We start from the raw sequence: 15,560 nt of genomic DNA on the forward strand, positions 1-15,560 counted from the left end.
TGATTAAAAAAAATATTGAACTTCGAATACAAAATAAAATACCTCCAGGCTCCAACAAAATGGAAATTCCTATTAACAAAACTGCAAAAGAACAAAAAAAAAAAAAAGTTTGCATACAATATAAAAATATAAAATACATATCTAACTTTAACAAATTCATAAATACAATATCTTGATGGAAACACAAAGATGCACATTTATCCCAGGACTTGAAGATTCATTGATTAATTGTTTGACAGTGTGCAGCATACCCATTAATCCATGAATATATTATGGATGAAAGGACAGGGATCATTTTTTAAAGTAGATTAGAGTACTAAAATTTAATTAGAAGTGTGTGTATACTGTAAGTATGCTGTATACTAAACTCAAAAATTGTTTTAAGTTAAATTTTTGTATTATACCAAAACATTAGTTTCCAGTTTTTTTTTCACATGACAACCAGGACAGCGTTATCAGTACATGGAAACAAACTTACATAACAAACTGAAACCTCTGCTCTATTATGCAGCACAGATTCATTAACAACACATCCATGTAAAACTAGCAAAACTGATTGAAGCTTTCCAAATAATCTATAAAGTCGTCTATATATGATAAATTTACAGATATATCGACTGTTACTATTGGTATACAACTTTCAGGAGAACGTGAAGAGCTTAATGGTACAAACATCAATTTGTGCTTCACTTTGCAGTGGCTGTAAGCGCCAATTCTAACAACCAAAGAAAAAACAAAGATTGTACTTCTCTTGATGGGAAAAAGTTGGGATGCTGAAACTACACCTTAACTGCTGGACGAATGACTTCTTGATGCTAAGGCATCCAGAAGAATCAAGAATTTTGCTCCGTACTCATCCCAGCAAAAAATCAGTACTTGCCAAACAGCATCCAAATACAGAGTACCCCTTCACAGACCAAATGTTGCTAAGATTTCTATCCAAACAGAATTTGTGAAATAACTAACTTGTCATCTTATGAGGCACCCAGATATATGTTGGAAACCAACCCAAGGCTAGGGCTGAAATATTGTTATCCCTTCAGATCCAAATAATCATCAAAGGTTCGGCTGCTAGCACACTCCAGTAAAGCTTTTGCATTAAGTTCCCTTCCATATCTCCAAATGTAATTCAGACCTACAAGAAGCTCTGTAATCGCGGCTTCTGTCTTTGCCTGGTTTGCAAAGTAGAGTGTCTGTACCAAAAGAACATTTGCCCTGGAAACTAAGTGCTGCTGCTCAAAATTTCGTTCAGACTGCCATCTTATCATGTTATGAGCAAGTGGAGCCAACCATTCTAAAATCCTTGCCAATGCGTCCTTCCACTCTTCTGCAAGAACACCATCACAAAAAGAAGCCAAGCTCTTAGCATATGACTTTAGCCTTGACCTTAAGGCTGCTCTTATACATGTTGGTAACATATTGTAAAGATCATCTCTGGCATCAGGACCAATCAAATGAGGAGAAGCCACAAGCTTCTCAATTACAATAACAATATTGGCATAATGGAGTGCTAATGCAGAGGCACCAAGAGTTGATGGAGGAGCATTTAATGAGCTATGCTTAGAACTGAAGAGGGTCAGATAACAGTGAAGTGTATTTCCATGACTAGGCAGTTCTCCATCAGTAGCATTCGTTCTGGTAAGAAGTCCTGAATGAACACCATTTGACCTTAGGTAACCACTATTTACAGGTCTGCAGCTTTGCACCACAGGAGAAACATTTCCAGCCATCATGCATCCCTTAAATGGTCCCACAGGAGCCAACCTCCTTGTTTTCTGGTATGGGATCTTGTGATTAAGGTTAGATGAATGATCAACAGCTTGCTGTTGCCGGTTGTTTGACTTATTTATGCGATAAATAGGCCCTGATTTAGTAATTGGCTTATGTAGAGGACCTGAAGCAAATCTGGCTTTATTAATCTCTGATGGATGAACTGATGATTGCAACAAGGCAGCAATGGAGTGGCTGCGAGAAAGACTATCAGTATTTCCAAGTTTGGGGCGATTAATTCCATCCACTGCTACTGTCTGATTAATATCAAAGACACATTTGATCCTCCCATATATCGTGAAAAGTGACCTTGCAAGAAGGCGAACAGTGTAATCGTAGGTCCTGTTCCAGAGAGAAATCTCTCTAAGAGTCTTCACTTCCTGCCGCTGCCACCCAACCTTCTGTTGAAACTCAAGCAAGTTCAACTTATTAGGCTCCTCACTGGCCTGCATTCTCCTCAGGGTCTGTTCCAGTTCAGCAAGAACTTCCAGCTCCTGATATAAATTTGAGCCAAGTGCAATGAACTTCTCCATTTTCTTAACCTTCCTCTCCATCTTCTTCAACGTGAATTCCCAGCCATAAATATCAGCATCATTCTTGACCAGGTCATCAAAGACATTCTCAAAGCGCTGCAAGACAGGGTCAGTACACTTCTTTCCAAGCCTGGCAACAGATCTAGCTAGGAATCCTAAATTATGAACTATTTCTACACAGACCAACTCAACAAGATATTCGTCATCATCCGACACCAGCTTCCTAACCCCAACCGAATTCATAATCTCGTCCCTCAGCCCAATAATATGCTTATCGCTTAAACACTGCCATAGATGAACCACCTTTGACATCAAGCTTGCAACTTCAAATGTCAATACCCCAATTACAGCCTTTTCAGGTTCTGATGCAGTCTTCCTCGACGTCCTCCACAAACTACTAAACCACGATTCGGTAACCATCTCGCTCCAAAACGATAACAATAAATGCAAAACAAATAATTTCTAACCAACTTTCCGTTGTAGATCTCACGGATTCTGCATCAAAACCCGTAGATAACAACAATCAAACAATTGAAGCAACAACTACACAGCCAAATCAACATCGCTCCTTGAGACACGAGGCCACTGAAATTACTTATTAGATAACTAAATTCCACTCACAAAACCAATAATCGGTGATAAAAAGACCGAAGGGCATGGAAATTCGACTTTCGGAAGAAGAGATGTGTAGCGAAAAAAATCCCTTTTCTCAAAAAAAAAGAACAAAAAAAAAAAAGAAAAATGGGAGTTTGAAAACACAATGTTGGAGCTGCAAAAGAAAATGACAGAAACCTAACTCTTATTCTCCGCCTAAATCCCGTGATTTGTATAACCATCAAACATTGAACACATAAAACACGTAGATCAATACATAAACCCTAGCCCGAAATTTCCTGCAGAATCTCGTACAAATACCAGCTTGGAAGCAACAATAGCACAAAAAATCAAACCTATTTTCTTCAGAAATTAAAAAAAAAAAAAGGAATTGAATCAAAAATTGGAAACTCACCGATGCTCTGAAGAAGAAGGAACAGCAAATCTCTACTCAACAATACCAAATCCTCCTTCACCAAACGAATCTCACCTTAGAATTCAGGAAAGCAAGAAAAAAAACAAAAATAAAAAATAAAAAACAAAATGAGATTTACTTGAAAACATTTGGAAACCCAGCAGACGAAAAAGGCTACAGCAGTGGTCGGTTATTCTACTATGAAGTCCAAGGAAGCAGCTCGGAAGCTGCAGCAGTGACTCAGCCATCTCTCTCTCTCTCTCTCTCGTGTGAACTACATTAAACCAAAGCCGAAATCGTAAACGAGTGAAAAGCGCATAAATAAGGAAAGGTGACGGCGTGACGCGTTGTGGTCGATAAATGTAGGCGGAAATACAGCGGAGAGCGTTTAACAGTTTTACACTTCGCACAACCGGCGTCAGATAGCCGCGCCAAGGCTAGCGTTGGACGGACGATACGGACAGACGGAAGGACGACGGCAGCCGATGTAGGTGTGAGAGAGAGAAAGAGAGAGAGACAAATATACGGTTTGTGCCTCCGGATGTTACGGTGTAAAACACAAAGAGTTTCACTAATTAATGCTGCGCTTAGTTCGAGAAAATTGTGATTTAACAATCCACCAATGTGGGTCCCCCGTGAGAAGCTGCCTTTATCTGCCACGTGTCATGCAGATGAATAAATTAAATGGTTGATATGAAATCTATTGCGGAACGTTACTGTGGAAGTGGGTCCCCGAGCATTATAAATAAGACATAAGTTGAAGCCTGCTGTAATGCGGTTATTTATGGCTTGTCTATTTGGTTATTTTATTACTGTTCTTTTTGTTTGTTACCGGGTCGGGTTATTAATTAATGAAGCGAGTATGTAGCTCTCAATACACCCGTGAACCCAATAAAGGAATGTCAACCATTGGGGAATTATTTCTCGTGGGGGGTAAGGGTTGGGGGAATTGTTTGGTTACAGGAATATGCACGGGATCCAATTTCTATCTTAGGTGGCTCGGGCTAAGCTTTAAGTGATAAATCCGCATTAATCCAATTTATTGGGTTATGGTCAAGTTACTTGTTTCGTTAGACTTTTTTTTATGTTTTATTTATTTTATGTATTTTTTGTTCGATTTATAATTTAAATCTTAAAATTAAATATCGATTAGATTAAAAAATTAGTATTTTAGTCAACAATAAAATTTGTTTTCCCTTTTTGGTCTATCTTTTTTTTTCTTGTGTTCATTTATAAAAGAAAAGTAAAATTTAAATAGTGGTAATTGAGTAAGATAAAAAGTAGCAGTTCAATTTACTACAACATACTGGATGCTTGGTTGGCATATTAGTTGGGTAGTCCCAGTAAGACATGGATTTAAATCCCATTGTTACCATTACTGAAAAGTTGGTGTGTGTTGTGTTGAGTATAAAAAAATTACAATTTTAACCTTATAAATAAATAATGACTAAATTCAAAATTGAATATTTTAGCCAAAAAAAGTTTCATAATCTTATTTATATTTTTAACATAGTGTAAATATAAAATTATAGATGTGTTCAGTTTTTCTCTACAATTTCTTTTGTGTCTAAAAATAATTACAATATATTACATTTACTTTTTATTTCATATGATATTGTACATGTGCCTAAATAAGGATGGCAATTTTTCCCATCTGACTTCCCTAACTCGATGGGGCCGGGGATGGGGATTGAGGTCTCCACCCATATTAAATATAGGATATTATTTGTATATATCAAAATATATTTAAAACATTATTTATATTTATCCCCGACGGGGATTGGGGAGAGGGATGGGGATGGGAATATGATCCTTGCCCCGAACTAGTCCCATTGCCATTTTTTTTTTCAAATTTTATGTATTTTTATATTTTATTAATTATGTATGGCATTAAAGGTTAACATATTTAACCTAAAAATTGAACTATTTATTATTAAATTTTATATTTTAATTATTAATAACAAATAATTATTTTTATTACACTTCTTTTTTAATTTGCTAAATAAAGATATCACAAATGTGTTTTTTTTTTTGCATTTTTGTAACTTTCTACTTTTAAAATTTTATTACTTAACTATGATTTCGTAAGTTGATCAATTTGATTAAGATGGTTGAATTGCTTAGCCACCACTTTGATAAAAAACAATTTTGTTTTTTAGTGAGTTTTAAAATACATGGGTTTATATTGTTAAAAATATTGACATAGATCTAGTTAGTACCATTTATTAGTGAAAATAACTTAAAAATATATGATTTAATAAGAGAATATGAGATTTTTATATCTTTAAGTATAAGACTTAATAATAGGGGATTAAATGATGTGGAAATTAATTAATGAAGTTGCATTTTCAACTCTTACAATTAGAGATTGATTAAATACATAAATATAGGCAATTTAGTATCTATTAAAGTTAGCATTAAAACTATAATAAAATGACTTTTATACTATTTCTTAAACAAATAAGTATAGGATAATTTTAATCTAAAAAAATGTTATATTATATTCACACTTTTATATATAATATAAAATTATTATTATTATTATTATTATTATTATAAACAATGGCTAAAATCAGGTGAAAAAAAACATAAAATACACAAAAGTGGATTTTAAACGTTTGAGACGACTGTCATCTGTCGAGCAAAGTGAAGTGGAATCTTGCCTTCATGTATAAGTGATGGATTAGCTAAGGCTATTGCTAAAATAAGCAAGTAAGCCCCCTTTTTTTTTAATTTGTGGTTGGGTTCGATATTTTTTTAATTTGCACATGGCCTGCCCACATGCAGTTGGAAAAGGTGAAGATCCAAATCATATGATGGGATCACAAGAATATTCAACCCATAAACAGGGCACAACTCATGGGCTCCATGCCAAGAGCATCCATCTTTTATGGGCCCTATGTGGGTATTTACTTGATTAATATAAAATGCATTTATCATCATCACCATTATTATTGAAGTTATATGCACTGATTCCCAAATTTAGCACAAATCTTATATGTAGTGTTTCAATATTTTATTAATTATGAACAAAAAATGGTAGTAAATAGTAATGTTACGTTTCTTAATATTTTTCTCCATGTTGTTACGATTTAAATTAAGACTGTAAATTTATGTTGTATAAAATCCAAATGGACAATTGCTAGATTAAATAACTGTAAAAATAAAAATTAAATAAAACACATGCAATAACTTAAATTGTATGTTTGGTAGTGGTGTTTTTTATAGGAAATATCAGTTTAGTATTTTGGGTGTTGTGTCTGGTTTTGCCTATGTAACGACTAGTGGTGCTTACGTGGAATAAAATGCAATAAACAATTATTGCATTGTACTGTGATGCTCAAACTATTTTTCTCAAGTCTTCAATGCAATGACACAATAAACAACAAAACACCACACAAACATGACTAATTGTGCACAACACATGAGTACTTGGGCATGTTCTTCTTATCTGAATAAAGATTTGAGGCTCTGTTTGGTTTGTGGTGGGCATTGAAGTCCCTAAAGTCGGAATTAGAATGGCCTATAATGGTCCAAATCAAATTAATGTTGTTTGGTTCATCTATAAAGTGAAATGGAATCAATTGTTTTTCAATTTGAAATCTTTGTATTCTTTTATGCGGATAATTAGAGCTTTGTTTTCAACTTTCTTCGTGTTGTATATAGCCTAGATAGATACGTTTGTCATTCAAACAAGTTGACAAAAGCAACTCTATAATTTGTTATGTATCAATTGATGTACAATAAGGTTTCAAAATCCTTGTGATGTATAATTCTGTAGAAGTTTTGCATAAATGAAATATTATTTTAAATTCGTTTAATTGGGATTAGTTGTGGTGAGTTGATATATATCTTTTAGTTGAAGTTGATATATCCTGGCGGTCAAGGATCAAAGCAATAACCTTGTCTTTTATATATATAATCAGTATACGTTCTGACCAATTTTATTGAAGCCCATTTACGCCGGTGGTCCAACAAATTGATTCGGATACCAACAACTTTGCCCATGGCCATTCCCTCCAATTGAAGAATGCCGTTTTGGTGAGAATATGAATCAGGTTGCAACTTTGTCCAACCAAATAGTCGGAATTAAAATGTGCCAATTCCAGGCCCTTATCCACGTGAACCAAATAACCCTTATACGTTTTCCTTTTTTCTTTCTAACCCAACTATGATGGGAAAAATAACAATATGTGAAGGAAAGTGATTGGGATATGATGATTATTATTAGAGTGTCTGTTTGGCATCAATATCGTTGCTCCATTGATACATCAGTGACACGTTGAAAAAAACGGTGCTTCAAGAAACACCAATATACTCGGAACTGTTTTTGCCTTTTGTGCTCCTTGTAAGGCTCAGGACCTCGAAGGGAGAGCTTGGGTTCCTCCTTGGGAGCTCGGGACTCTTTAGCTCGGAGCTCGGGTTGTGGGTCTGTTGCCGTGCCGAGCTGGCGCTTCTGCCAGGTCACTCTCGGTTGCTTCCACGTGTCGCATGGCCAAGGGGTCGGGTCAAATCTCCCTCTATCAATTGCCCCCCACTCCCCATGCCTGGGGTTCTAACCCGGCGTAGGGAGTTCACAGGATGATGGGTGGATTTGCCTCGGGGCACTTTGGCCTTGGTTTGAAATTTCTCCGGTCTGACCTGCTTGTGTTCTTGGCTCAACCGGGATGGCTTGGTTCGGCCAAGGGTCAATCCCGGGCTGCGTGTATCTCACGCGCGTAAACACTTTCAAAATTTTGAACGTAAACAACGTGCGCCAAAGTGTCTTTTCCTCGGGGAGTGCGCATCTGATTTTGCGGGGAGCCATGGATAGTTTCAATATTGGCCGTTGATGTGCGGGTACAGTGGATATAAATAGTGGGGGGGCCCTGGTCACTTTCCTCCGCTATCCTTCAACATTTGTTCCTTGAGCTCACATCCAAGCCTGTGAGCTCGCGTCACTTGTTCATAGTCCGGTAGCTTTTCCTGGTGAGTCCTCAGCCCTTTTGTTTTGATGTATAGTTTTAGTAGTTCGGATAGTCCTCTGGGGGGGTTAGATGTTGGTTCTACGAACCGAGCTACTGCCCCCGATAGCCTTAGTGAGTCCGAGGCGGGGCCCAAGGTAGAGCTTGATGAAGAGCTCGAGTTCGAGCCCGTAGGTCGGGTCACCTCGGGTAGCTTGGCATCCACTTCCCACTGAGTTTGGGTGCCAGATAAGTTCGGGCCTTCCATTATGATGCCCGAGAGGCTTTGGTCCCTCATTGCCCCGTTCAACCTGCCCGGGAAGTATGCATATAGCTTACCCGCGGACGACTTTCCTTGGGAGCACGGTCTAGACGAGATCATGAATTTTCGAGAGCAGCTTTTTGTCGGGCTGTGCCTTCCCTTCCACCCTCTTATCATCGAAATCATGAACCACTTTGGCATCACTGTAGGTCAGCTTCACCCGAACTTTATCCGTAACCTTGTCGGGACCATCTCCCTGTGCTGTGAACACTGTCTTCCTTTAGACTTTGAAGTTTTTTCTGCTATCCTTATGCTTAAGAAACAACCGGGTCCCTTGCCTGGGCGTAGGAGGGCGTACTACTTGTCACCTTGCCCGAGCTTCAAGCTCTTACACAATCTTCCAAATAAGGTCCCGACATGGAAGCGGGACTACTTCGTGGTTCAAAGTGCTACGGGGTGGCTGTTTCCTACTGAGTGGGGTTTGTCCGCTCTTGACCCTGGTGTCATTTTAGATGAAGATACGGTGAAGGGCCTCCGGGACTGGGCCCGATTTGGGCTAAAATGTGAAGTCTACCTGACGAAGGATAAACTCATTCAGGGCGATCTGAGTTCGGGTAGGTTTCTTGCTCAGATAAAGGTACTTTTGCTTTTGTTTTTTATTATTATCTTTGATGTCAAGCTCCTTTTTGTAGGTGTTATGAAGGCAAAGAAGACTCGAGGTGCAAGTCTGTTAAATGGCATGAAAAGGAGGAAGCGAGCCACTAAGCGGGTCCGCCTTGATCCTTCCCGTGTTGCGGAGCCCGAGGTGACTCCTTCAGTTCAGGAGGCGACAGGGGCTCCCTATGCCGACATTGCCTATACCCGGGCCATGCCTTCGGGCTCGAGAAGTCACGAGGAGGTTGGGAGCGTGCTGACGTCGAGCTACACTCTCCAAAAAAGCAAGAAGGCCATTTGCCCTGAGGAGGTCGCGTAGTGGGTCGATCTTCTTACAAATCTCATAGGCCCTCGTGCTGCAACTCACGCCATGGTGGTAAGTCAGGGTAGTGTTTGTTTTCTTTTCTTTCCTTTTTTTTTACCAAGATGATTTGTCCTCTTTCTAGCAGGTGAACTCCTCTATCCATGTTTTGGATAGAGGGGCTTGAAGCGAGCAGAAACTGCCAAAGCGGCTTCCTGTGCTACACGAGCTGAGCTATCGAGGTCTCGAAGGGACAAAGAGGCCTTAGGAATGGTGGTGAGACATACGGTCGACCTGAAGTTGGACCTGGAGCATTAGGTTGAGTACCTTCAGGAAGATATTAGGGATAAGACTTAGATCTTTTCTCGGGCCATCAAGGAGGCGAAGGTGAAAGCCGTCGAAGATTACATCGCTTCACCGCGCTTCGATGATATGATGGTGGACTCGTACAGATGGGGTTTCAAGTTGAGTCGATTAATGATAAGGAACACGTACCCCGAGCTCAATATTAGTACCATAACCACTTTGTGCATCACTCAAGAGATGGCTGCCGTAGCTGATGACGACCCGGATGCCGAAGATGAAGCGGGATCTTTGGGTATTATCGAAGTCCCTTCTAAAGGCAAGGAAGATGTGCCTCTGGGTTTGTGAGCTCGTTAGTGTTTTTGTTAGTGCTTTTTTTTTAAACACTGTAAAGCAAACATTTAGCAATGAAGTATTTTTTCTGTTCAAGTGTTGTGCAAATATTCTCCTTTTGTCGAAGTGACTATATTGTCGAGTTGACTATACGCCCGAGGTGACTATGTTGTCGAGGCCCCGAGGTCATTCTCAGCTCGGGGTTTTCAGTTTTTCTAGTTTTTTGCCCATCCCAAGGAGGCGACTGGGTCTTGTAGTGCCGATGTCTTTGTTACCTCGGTGTTTTGGCCCTTTGGCTTTGAGAGCGGCTCACAGTTCGCCCAGTTCGGTAGCTTATAGGTAATACCACCTTAAGTTGACGATGTTCCAAGCTCGGGGTACTTGTTTACCTTATAGGGTCTCGAGCTCGTATGCTCCTCCAAGTGCTCTCTTTACTCGGTAGGGTCCTTCCCAGTTCAGCCCGAGTTTTCCAACACCGGGCTCGGGTACCATGACCTTGCGGAGAACCAGGTTGCCGACGCGGAAGCTTCGTTTCTTAACTTTGGCATTGTAGTACCGAGCAACCCTTTGCTGGTACGCCATGGTTCTTATGTATGCGAGATTCCTTACTTCATCAAGTAGGTCGAGATTGGTACGTAGCTCGTCATTATTAGTACTGTCGCTGTATGCTTCCAACCGAAGTGAGGGGATTTTGATTTCGGCTGGGATGACTGTCTCCGTGCCATAGGTGAGGTTGAAGGGAGTCTCACTGGTGGTGGTCTTCTCTGTAGTTCGGTATGCCCTTAGGACACTGGGTAGCTCGTCTGCCCATATAACCCTTTATCTCGGTCTAGACCGGCTTTTAGTCCGTGGAGGATAGCTCTGTTCGTGACTTCTGCTTGACCGTTTGCTTGTGGGTGTGCAACCGACATGAAGTTTTTCTGAATCCCCATGTCATGACACCACTCTTGGAATTTGATGTACTCGAACTGCTTGCCATTGTCAGAGATCAACACCCGAGGTAGCCCGAAGCGGCACACTATGTTCTTCTTGAAGAAGTTCTGGACGTTTTGAGCTGTGATGGTTACGAGAGTTTCAGCTTCAACCCACTTAGTGAAGTAGTCTACTACTACTACTAGGAACTTCCTTCCTCCTGTTGCTGGCGGGAATGGCCCGAGTAGGTCGATACCCCATTGTGTGAAGGGCCACGAGCTGGTGAGGTACTTGAGGTCGGTGGTGGGCTGGTGGTGAATGTTGGCGTGCTTTTGGCACTTCTCACACTTCCTTACTAGCCCGGTGGCATCTGCCGTCATCGTTGGCCAATAGTACCCTTGTCATAGTGCTTTCTGAGCAAGGGCTCTGCCCCCCAGGTGTTCGCCACATAGGCCTTCATGAATGTCATGGAGTACGAGCTCGGCTTCGGGAAGTCGCAAGCAACGTAGGTAGGGGAGCGAGGATCTTCGGTACAGCCGTCCATCTAATATGACGTACTTGGCTGCCTGGCGCTCTACCCTCTTGGCAACATTGCAGTCTGCGAGGAGGGCTCCATGTAGCAGGAAGCTTGCGAGTGTATCAATCCAGCTAGGTTCTGCTTGGGCAACAGGAGCGACCTCCTGTGCCTCCTGGAGAACGCTGGGTCGAGGTAAGTCCAAAATGTACACAGTTCTCATGGTGTTGTCATTGGTGCTAGCTAGCCGGGACAGGGCGTCGACCTCAGTGTTCTCTGACATCAGGATCTGCCTGATGAAGTGTGACTGGAAGCTAAGCAAAGCCTCTTTTACCTTTGCCAAGTAAACGATCATAGTTGGCTCGCGGGCTTCGTATTCCCAGTAACTTAGTTGACCACAAGCTAGGAATCACTACAGATAACTATGTGTTTTGCCTTTACCTCTTGCACCAGAGCTAGCCCTACTATCAACGTCTTGTATTCCGCCTCATTGTTGGATGCCGCGAACTTGAAGCGTAGCGCGTACTCCAGTTTCGTGCCACTCGGACTATGAAGAATTACACCTGCTCCGCTGCCATGCTGATTTGATGAGCCATCTACGTGAAGGATCCATGGCTCTTCATCATAGTTCGTGCTCGGCCTAACCAGAAGAGATACCGAACTGGGTGCGACCTCATGGGGCTTGGACTCAACCGGCCTGGGAGCATCAAGCTCACCCGAACTGGGGGCCTCGTGCTCAACTTGATAGCGGTTCGGGGCTTGTACTGGAGATCATACTCACTGAGTTCGATGGCCCACTTCGTCAATCGTCCAGAGACCTCAGGCCTGAGTAATACTTGCCTTAAAAGTTTATCAGTGAGGATGATGATGGTATGGGCTTGAAAATACGGATGGAGTTTGCGGGCCGCAATGACCAGCGCATAGGTTAGCTTTTCTATCTCCGGATGTCTTGTTTTCTACTCCCTGCAATATTTTACTAACATAGTAGATGAGTCGTTGGACCCGATCTTCTTCTTTTGCTGAGAGGTATAGTTCTAAAACATCGCCCTCTTCGGGCCGGGTCAACACCAGGATACTGGCGAGGTATTTCTTGAGCTCGTCAAATGCAAGCTGGTAGTTCGGGTCCTACTCGGACCCTTTGCCTTTTATTGCCTTGAAGAAGGGCAGGCAACGGTCTGCTGACTTAGACATAAAATGACTTAGAATGGCTATTCTGCCATTCAAGGGATGCTCCGACCTGAAGTAATCTGGTGGGGTCCTCTGCCGAGACAAAGATGGGAACAATTTCCTCTGTTGGTGCAGCTCGCTCCTCGTTCTGTTTCGCAGGTCGGTCCAGTTCGAGGTCACTGGTTACCTTGGCCTTTCCCTTGAGGACGACAACGTAGCACTTGCGGGACTTGAGCTAATCTCCTCGCACTACCCCGATGCCGAAGTCCGTTGGGAACTTCATGGCCAAATAGAAAGTGGACACCACAGCTTTTAAAGCGTGGGTGATCGGCTGACCTACTATGGCATTGTAGGGGGAGGGGGTCGCGACCACCAAAAAATCATGACTGAGTCTTACTATGCTAGGCCACGTGCTGACTTCCACAAGTACTGTGATCTTTCCCAGGGGTCTAACTTCTTCTCCGCTGAAGCCGACCAACATGGTTTTCGCGGGTTTCAAGTTAATCTCTTGGAACTGGAGCTTGTCGAAGGCCACTTTAAAGAGGATGTCTGTTGAACTATCGGAGTCAATGAGTACCCGTCGGACTTCGAAGTCGTTGATCTTCATTTTTATGACAAGTTCGTCGTCGTGGGGTAGTGGACCCCGCACGCATCGTCTTCGGTGAAGAATATGGGGTCTTCCGTCCTAGGCCGCTTTGGGGGATTTTGTTCTTCTCTGGCGGCCTCCCGGGTTGATGCCCGAGCTGCTGTTGAGGTGCATTCTGCTATGATTGATCCTCCGACGATCACGTGGATTGTTCCCTGAACTGGTCTTTCCTCCGGGGGCTGCTCCTGTGGTTCGGCTGGTCGACTGCTAGACTCGGGTGCATCTTTGCTTCCCTGCCGACTTGTCTTATTACTACTACTACTATTATTATTATTATGTACAAAATTTTGTAGGTACCTGCAACGGATAAGCTCCTCTATCTTGTCGTGGAGATTATTACAATGCTTGGTGCTATGACTGTGGTCCCTATGGAAGCTATAGTACAAGTTTTTATTCCTCTCGTTCAGATTTCCCTTCAGACAAGGTAGCCACTTCACATACGGGGCGTCTTTGATCGTCATCAAGATCTTGGCCCGCTTCGCGTTTAAGGGCGTGTAGTCCGCCTGACCTGCTAAGGGAGCTCGGAACGTCTGGCTTGGCTTCGGCCCCCGAGCTAGGTCTCTCTTCCTTCTATCATGTGAGTTGGAGGGCTCGCCTTCCCTCTTCCTTTTTTTGATCCCGCCTTCAGTCCTTTGGTTGATCTCCTCCTCTGTTCTTATGAATTTGTCTGCGAGCTTGAGGAACTTGGCTATGATCGCGAGCTGGTTGACTACCATGTGCCACCTGAACTCCTTGTGTGTCACACCCCTCTTGGCTGCCGCGAGCTGTACCGCGGGGTCTAGGCGCGGTATCTGCAAGCATGCATCATTGAACCATTTGATATAGCTCTTGATGGATTCTCCTTCCTTGTAGACTATTTCGAGGAGGCTCTCATCGGTGCGGGGGCACCGCTTGCTGGTAACAAAGTGTGCGGTGAAGACCCGCACGAACTGGGTCCAGCTTCTTATCGACCCGGGGGCCAGGTTCCTGTACCAGGTGCGGGCTACTCCCTTGAAGGTTGTGGTGAATGCCACACACATTCAAGACTCACTGGCCCTTGCTAGGTGCATTTGGGACTAGAAAGCATCGACATGGTCATTGGGGTCAAAAGACCCGTCATACTTGTCTAGAGGAGGGAGTTTGAAATCCTTTGGCATGGGCACTGCAAGGAGTTCCGATGACAGGGGGAAGGGACTGAAAGAATAGGGGCAACTTTTATCTCGTCCGAGCTCATTTTTTCTTTACCTCGAAGCTCGGGTAGGATGTGGGTGGTTGTTTGGCGACTTCGTCGGCGCCTTCGCTACTGCTTAGAAGGCCTGGTGTTGGCACTACTTGCCTTGGTGTTGCTGAGGTTGATCGGCCCAGACTGCTGGTAGTTTGCTGCCAGGACACCGAACTGGTTCTCTGTGAGCTGAAGCTCGAACTGAGAGTGCCGAGGTGCTGACTTTACTAGCAAGGAGGTTCCTGATCCATCGACGCGCTGCGAGGCGAGGGTGATTAGTCTTTCCCTCCTGCCCGGGGATGAGGCCTGGCTCTTGGAGGGGTCCTGGAGTCGGGAGGCTCCTCACCAGTGAAGGTGCCTGCCCTGAAGGGAGGGCTTGGGGGAACTGCTGTTGATAGTGATACTGAGAAATGTGGTGCAGTACTTGCTGCTGATGGAGCTGATGTTGCTGGAATTGCTGCATTTGGGCTTGCATTGCCCGCATGCACTGCATCAAGTCATTGAATTGGTTTTGGCTAGTCGTTAGAGGGGCAACATTAGGTTCGGTGAAAGTTGTCTCGATAGGGAGGGAAAGGGGAACATTCATAGGTGCCACCATGCTTGGTGCATTGAGGCTAGGGATTCCATCCATTGAGAGGGGGACAATGAACTGTCCGATGCATACGGTGGCGGGTTGAGGGTGTTCCCTACAGCGTTCAAGTTGGCGTTGTGCCTGTTGCTGCTGGAGGAAGCCATGGAAGCTAAAGTTTCTTTGAGAGAGAGAGAGTGAGTTAAAGGATTGGGGAGGCCTTTTGAAAGATTCCCACTGATGATGCCAAAATGATGATGCACAATCCAATTCGTCCTAGCTGTCGATTACCCCGCTTTCGACGAGATTGGAGGTGCCTGAAACAAGGAAGAAAATGGAGACTTCTGAGGAGGAATCTGGTTGGAACACTCCGAAGCTCAGGTTAGTGCTCTTCAGAAGGCAAGGGAGATGAGGAATTCTAAGAGTAGAAAGCGCAAGAATCGC

The 15,560-nt window shown here is 43.0% G+C and overlaps 2 protein-coding genes across 3 annotated transcripts; one reads left to right on the top strand and one right to left on the bottom strand.

Moving 5' to 3' along the window:
* Window positions 1–538: 538 nt before the first annotated feature.
* Window positions 539–3,860, bottom strand: LOC148847280 (type-1 restriction enzyme mjaxp r protein (DUF668)). Of its 2 annotated transcripts, none has more exons than XM_088948555.1 (3): window positions 3,452–3,860; window positions 3,313–3,367; window positions 539–2,798 (listed from the first exon to the last, which is right to left on the bottom strand). In XM_088948555.1, the coding sequence occupies exon 3, from the start codon at window positions 2,721–2,723 to the stop codon at window positions 1,032–1,034; it is 1,692 nt and encodes a 563-aa protein (XP_088804681.1). In that variant the 5' UTR covers window positions 2,724–2,798; window positions 3,313–3,367; window positions 3,452–3,860; the 3' UTR covers window positions 539–1,031. The 2 variants fall into 2 exon arrangements, with proteins under 2 accessions (XP_088804681.1, XP_088804682.1); XM_088948556.1 differs by having other exon boundaries at window positions 3,313–3,364; window positions 3,452–3,847.
* Window positions 3,861–8,701: 4,841 nt separating this feature from the next.
* LOC148847281 (uncharacterized) lies at window positions 8,702–10,123 on the top strand. The gene is made up of 2 exons (XM_088949538.1): window positions 8,702–9,154; window positions 9,851–10,123. Exons 1-2 carry the CDS (start codon window positions 8,702–8,704, stop codon window positions 10,121–10,123), a joined length of 726 nt encoding a protein of 241 aa, XP_088805664.1.
* Window positions 10,124–15,560: the final 5,437 nt, after the last annotated feature.

This window comes from Nelumbo lutea, chromosome 6 (genome assembly GCF_056320005.1).
Source record: "Nelumbo lutea isolate HS-2025 chromosome 6, American lotus-T2T, whole genome shotgun sequence".
Classification (NCBI taxonomy): Eukaryota; Viridiplantae; Streptophyta; class Magnoliopsida; order Proteales; family Nelumbonaceae; genus Nelumbo; species Nelumbo lutea.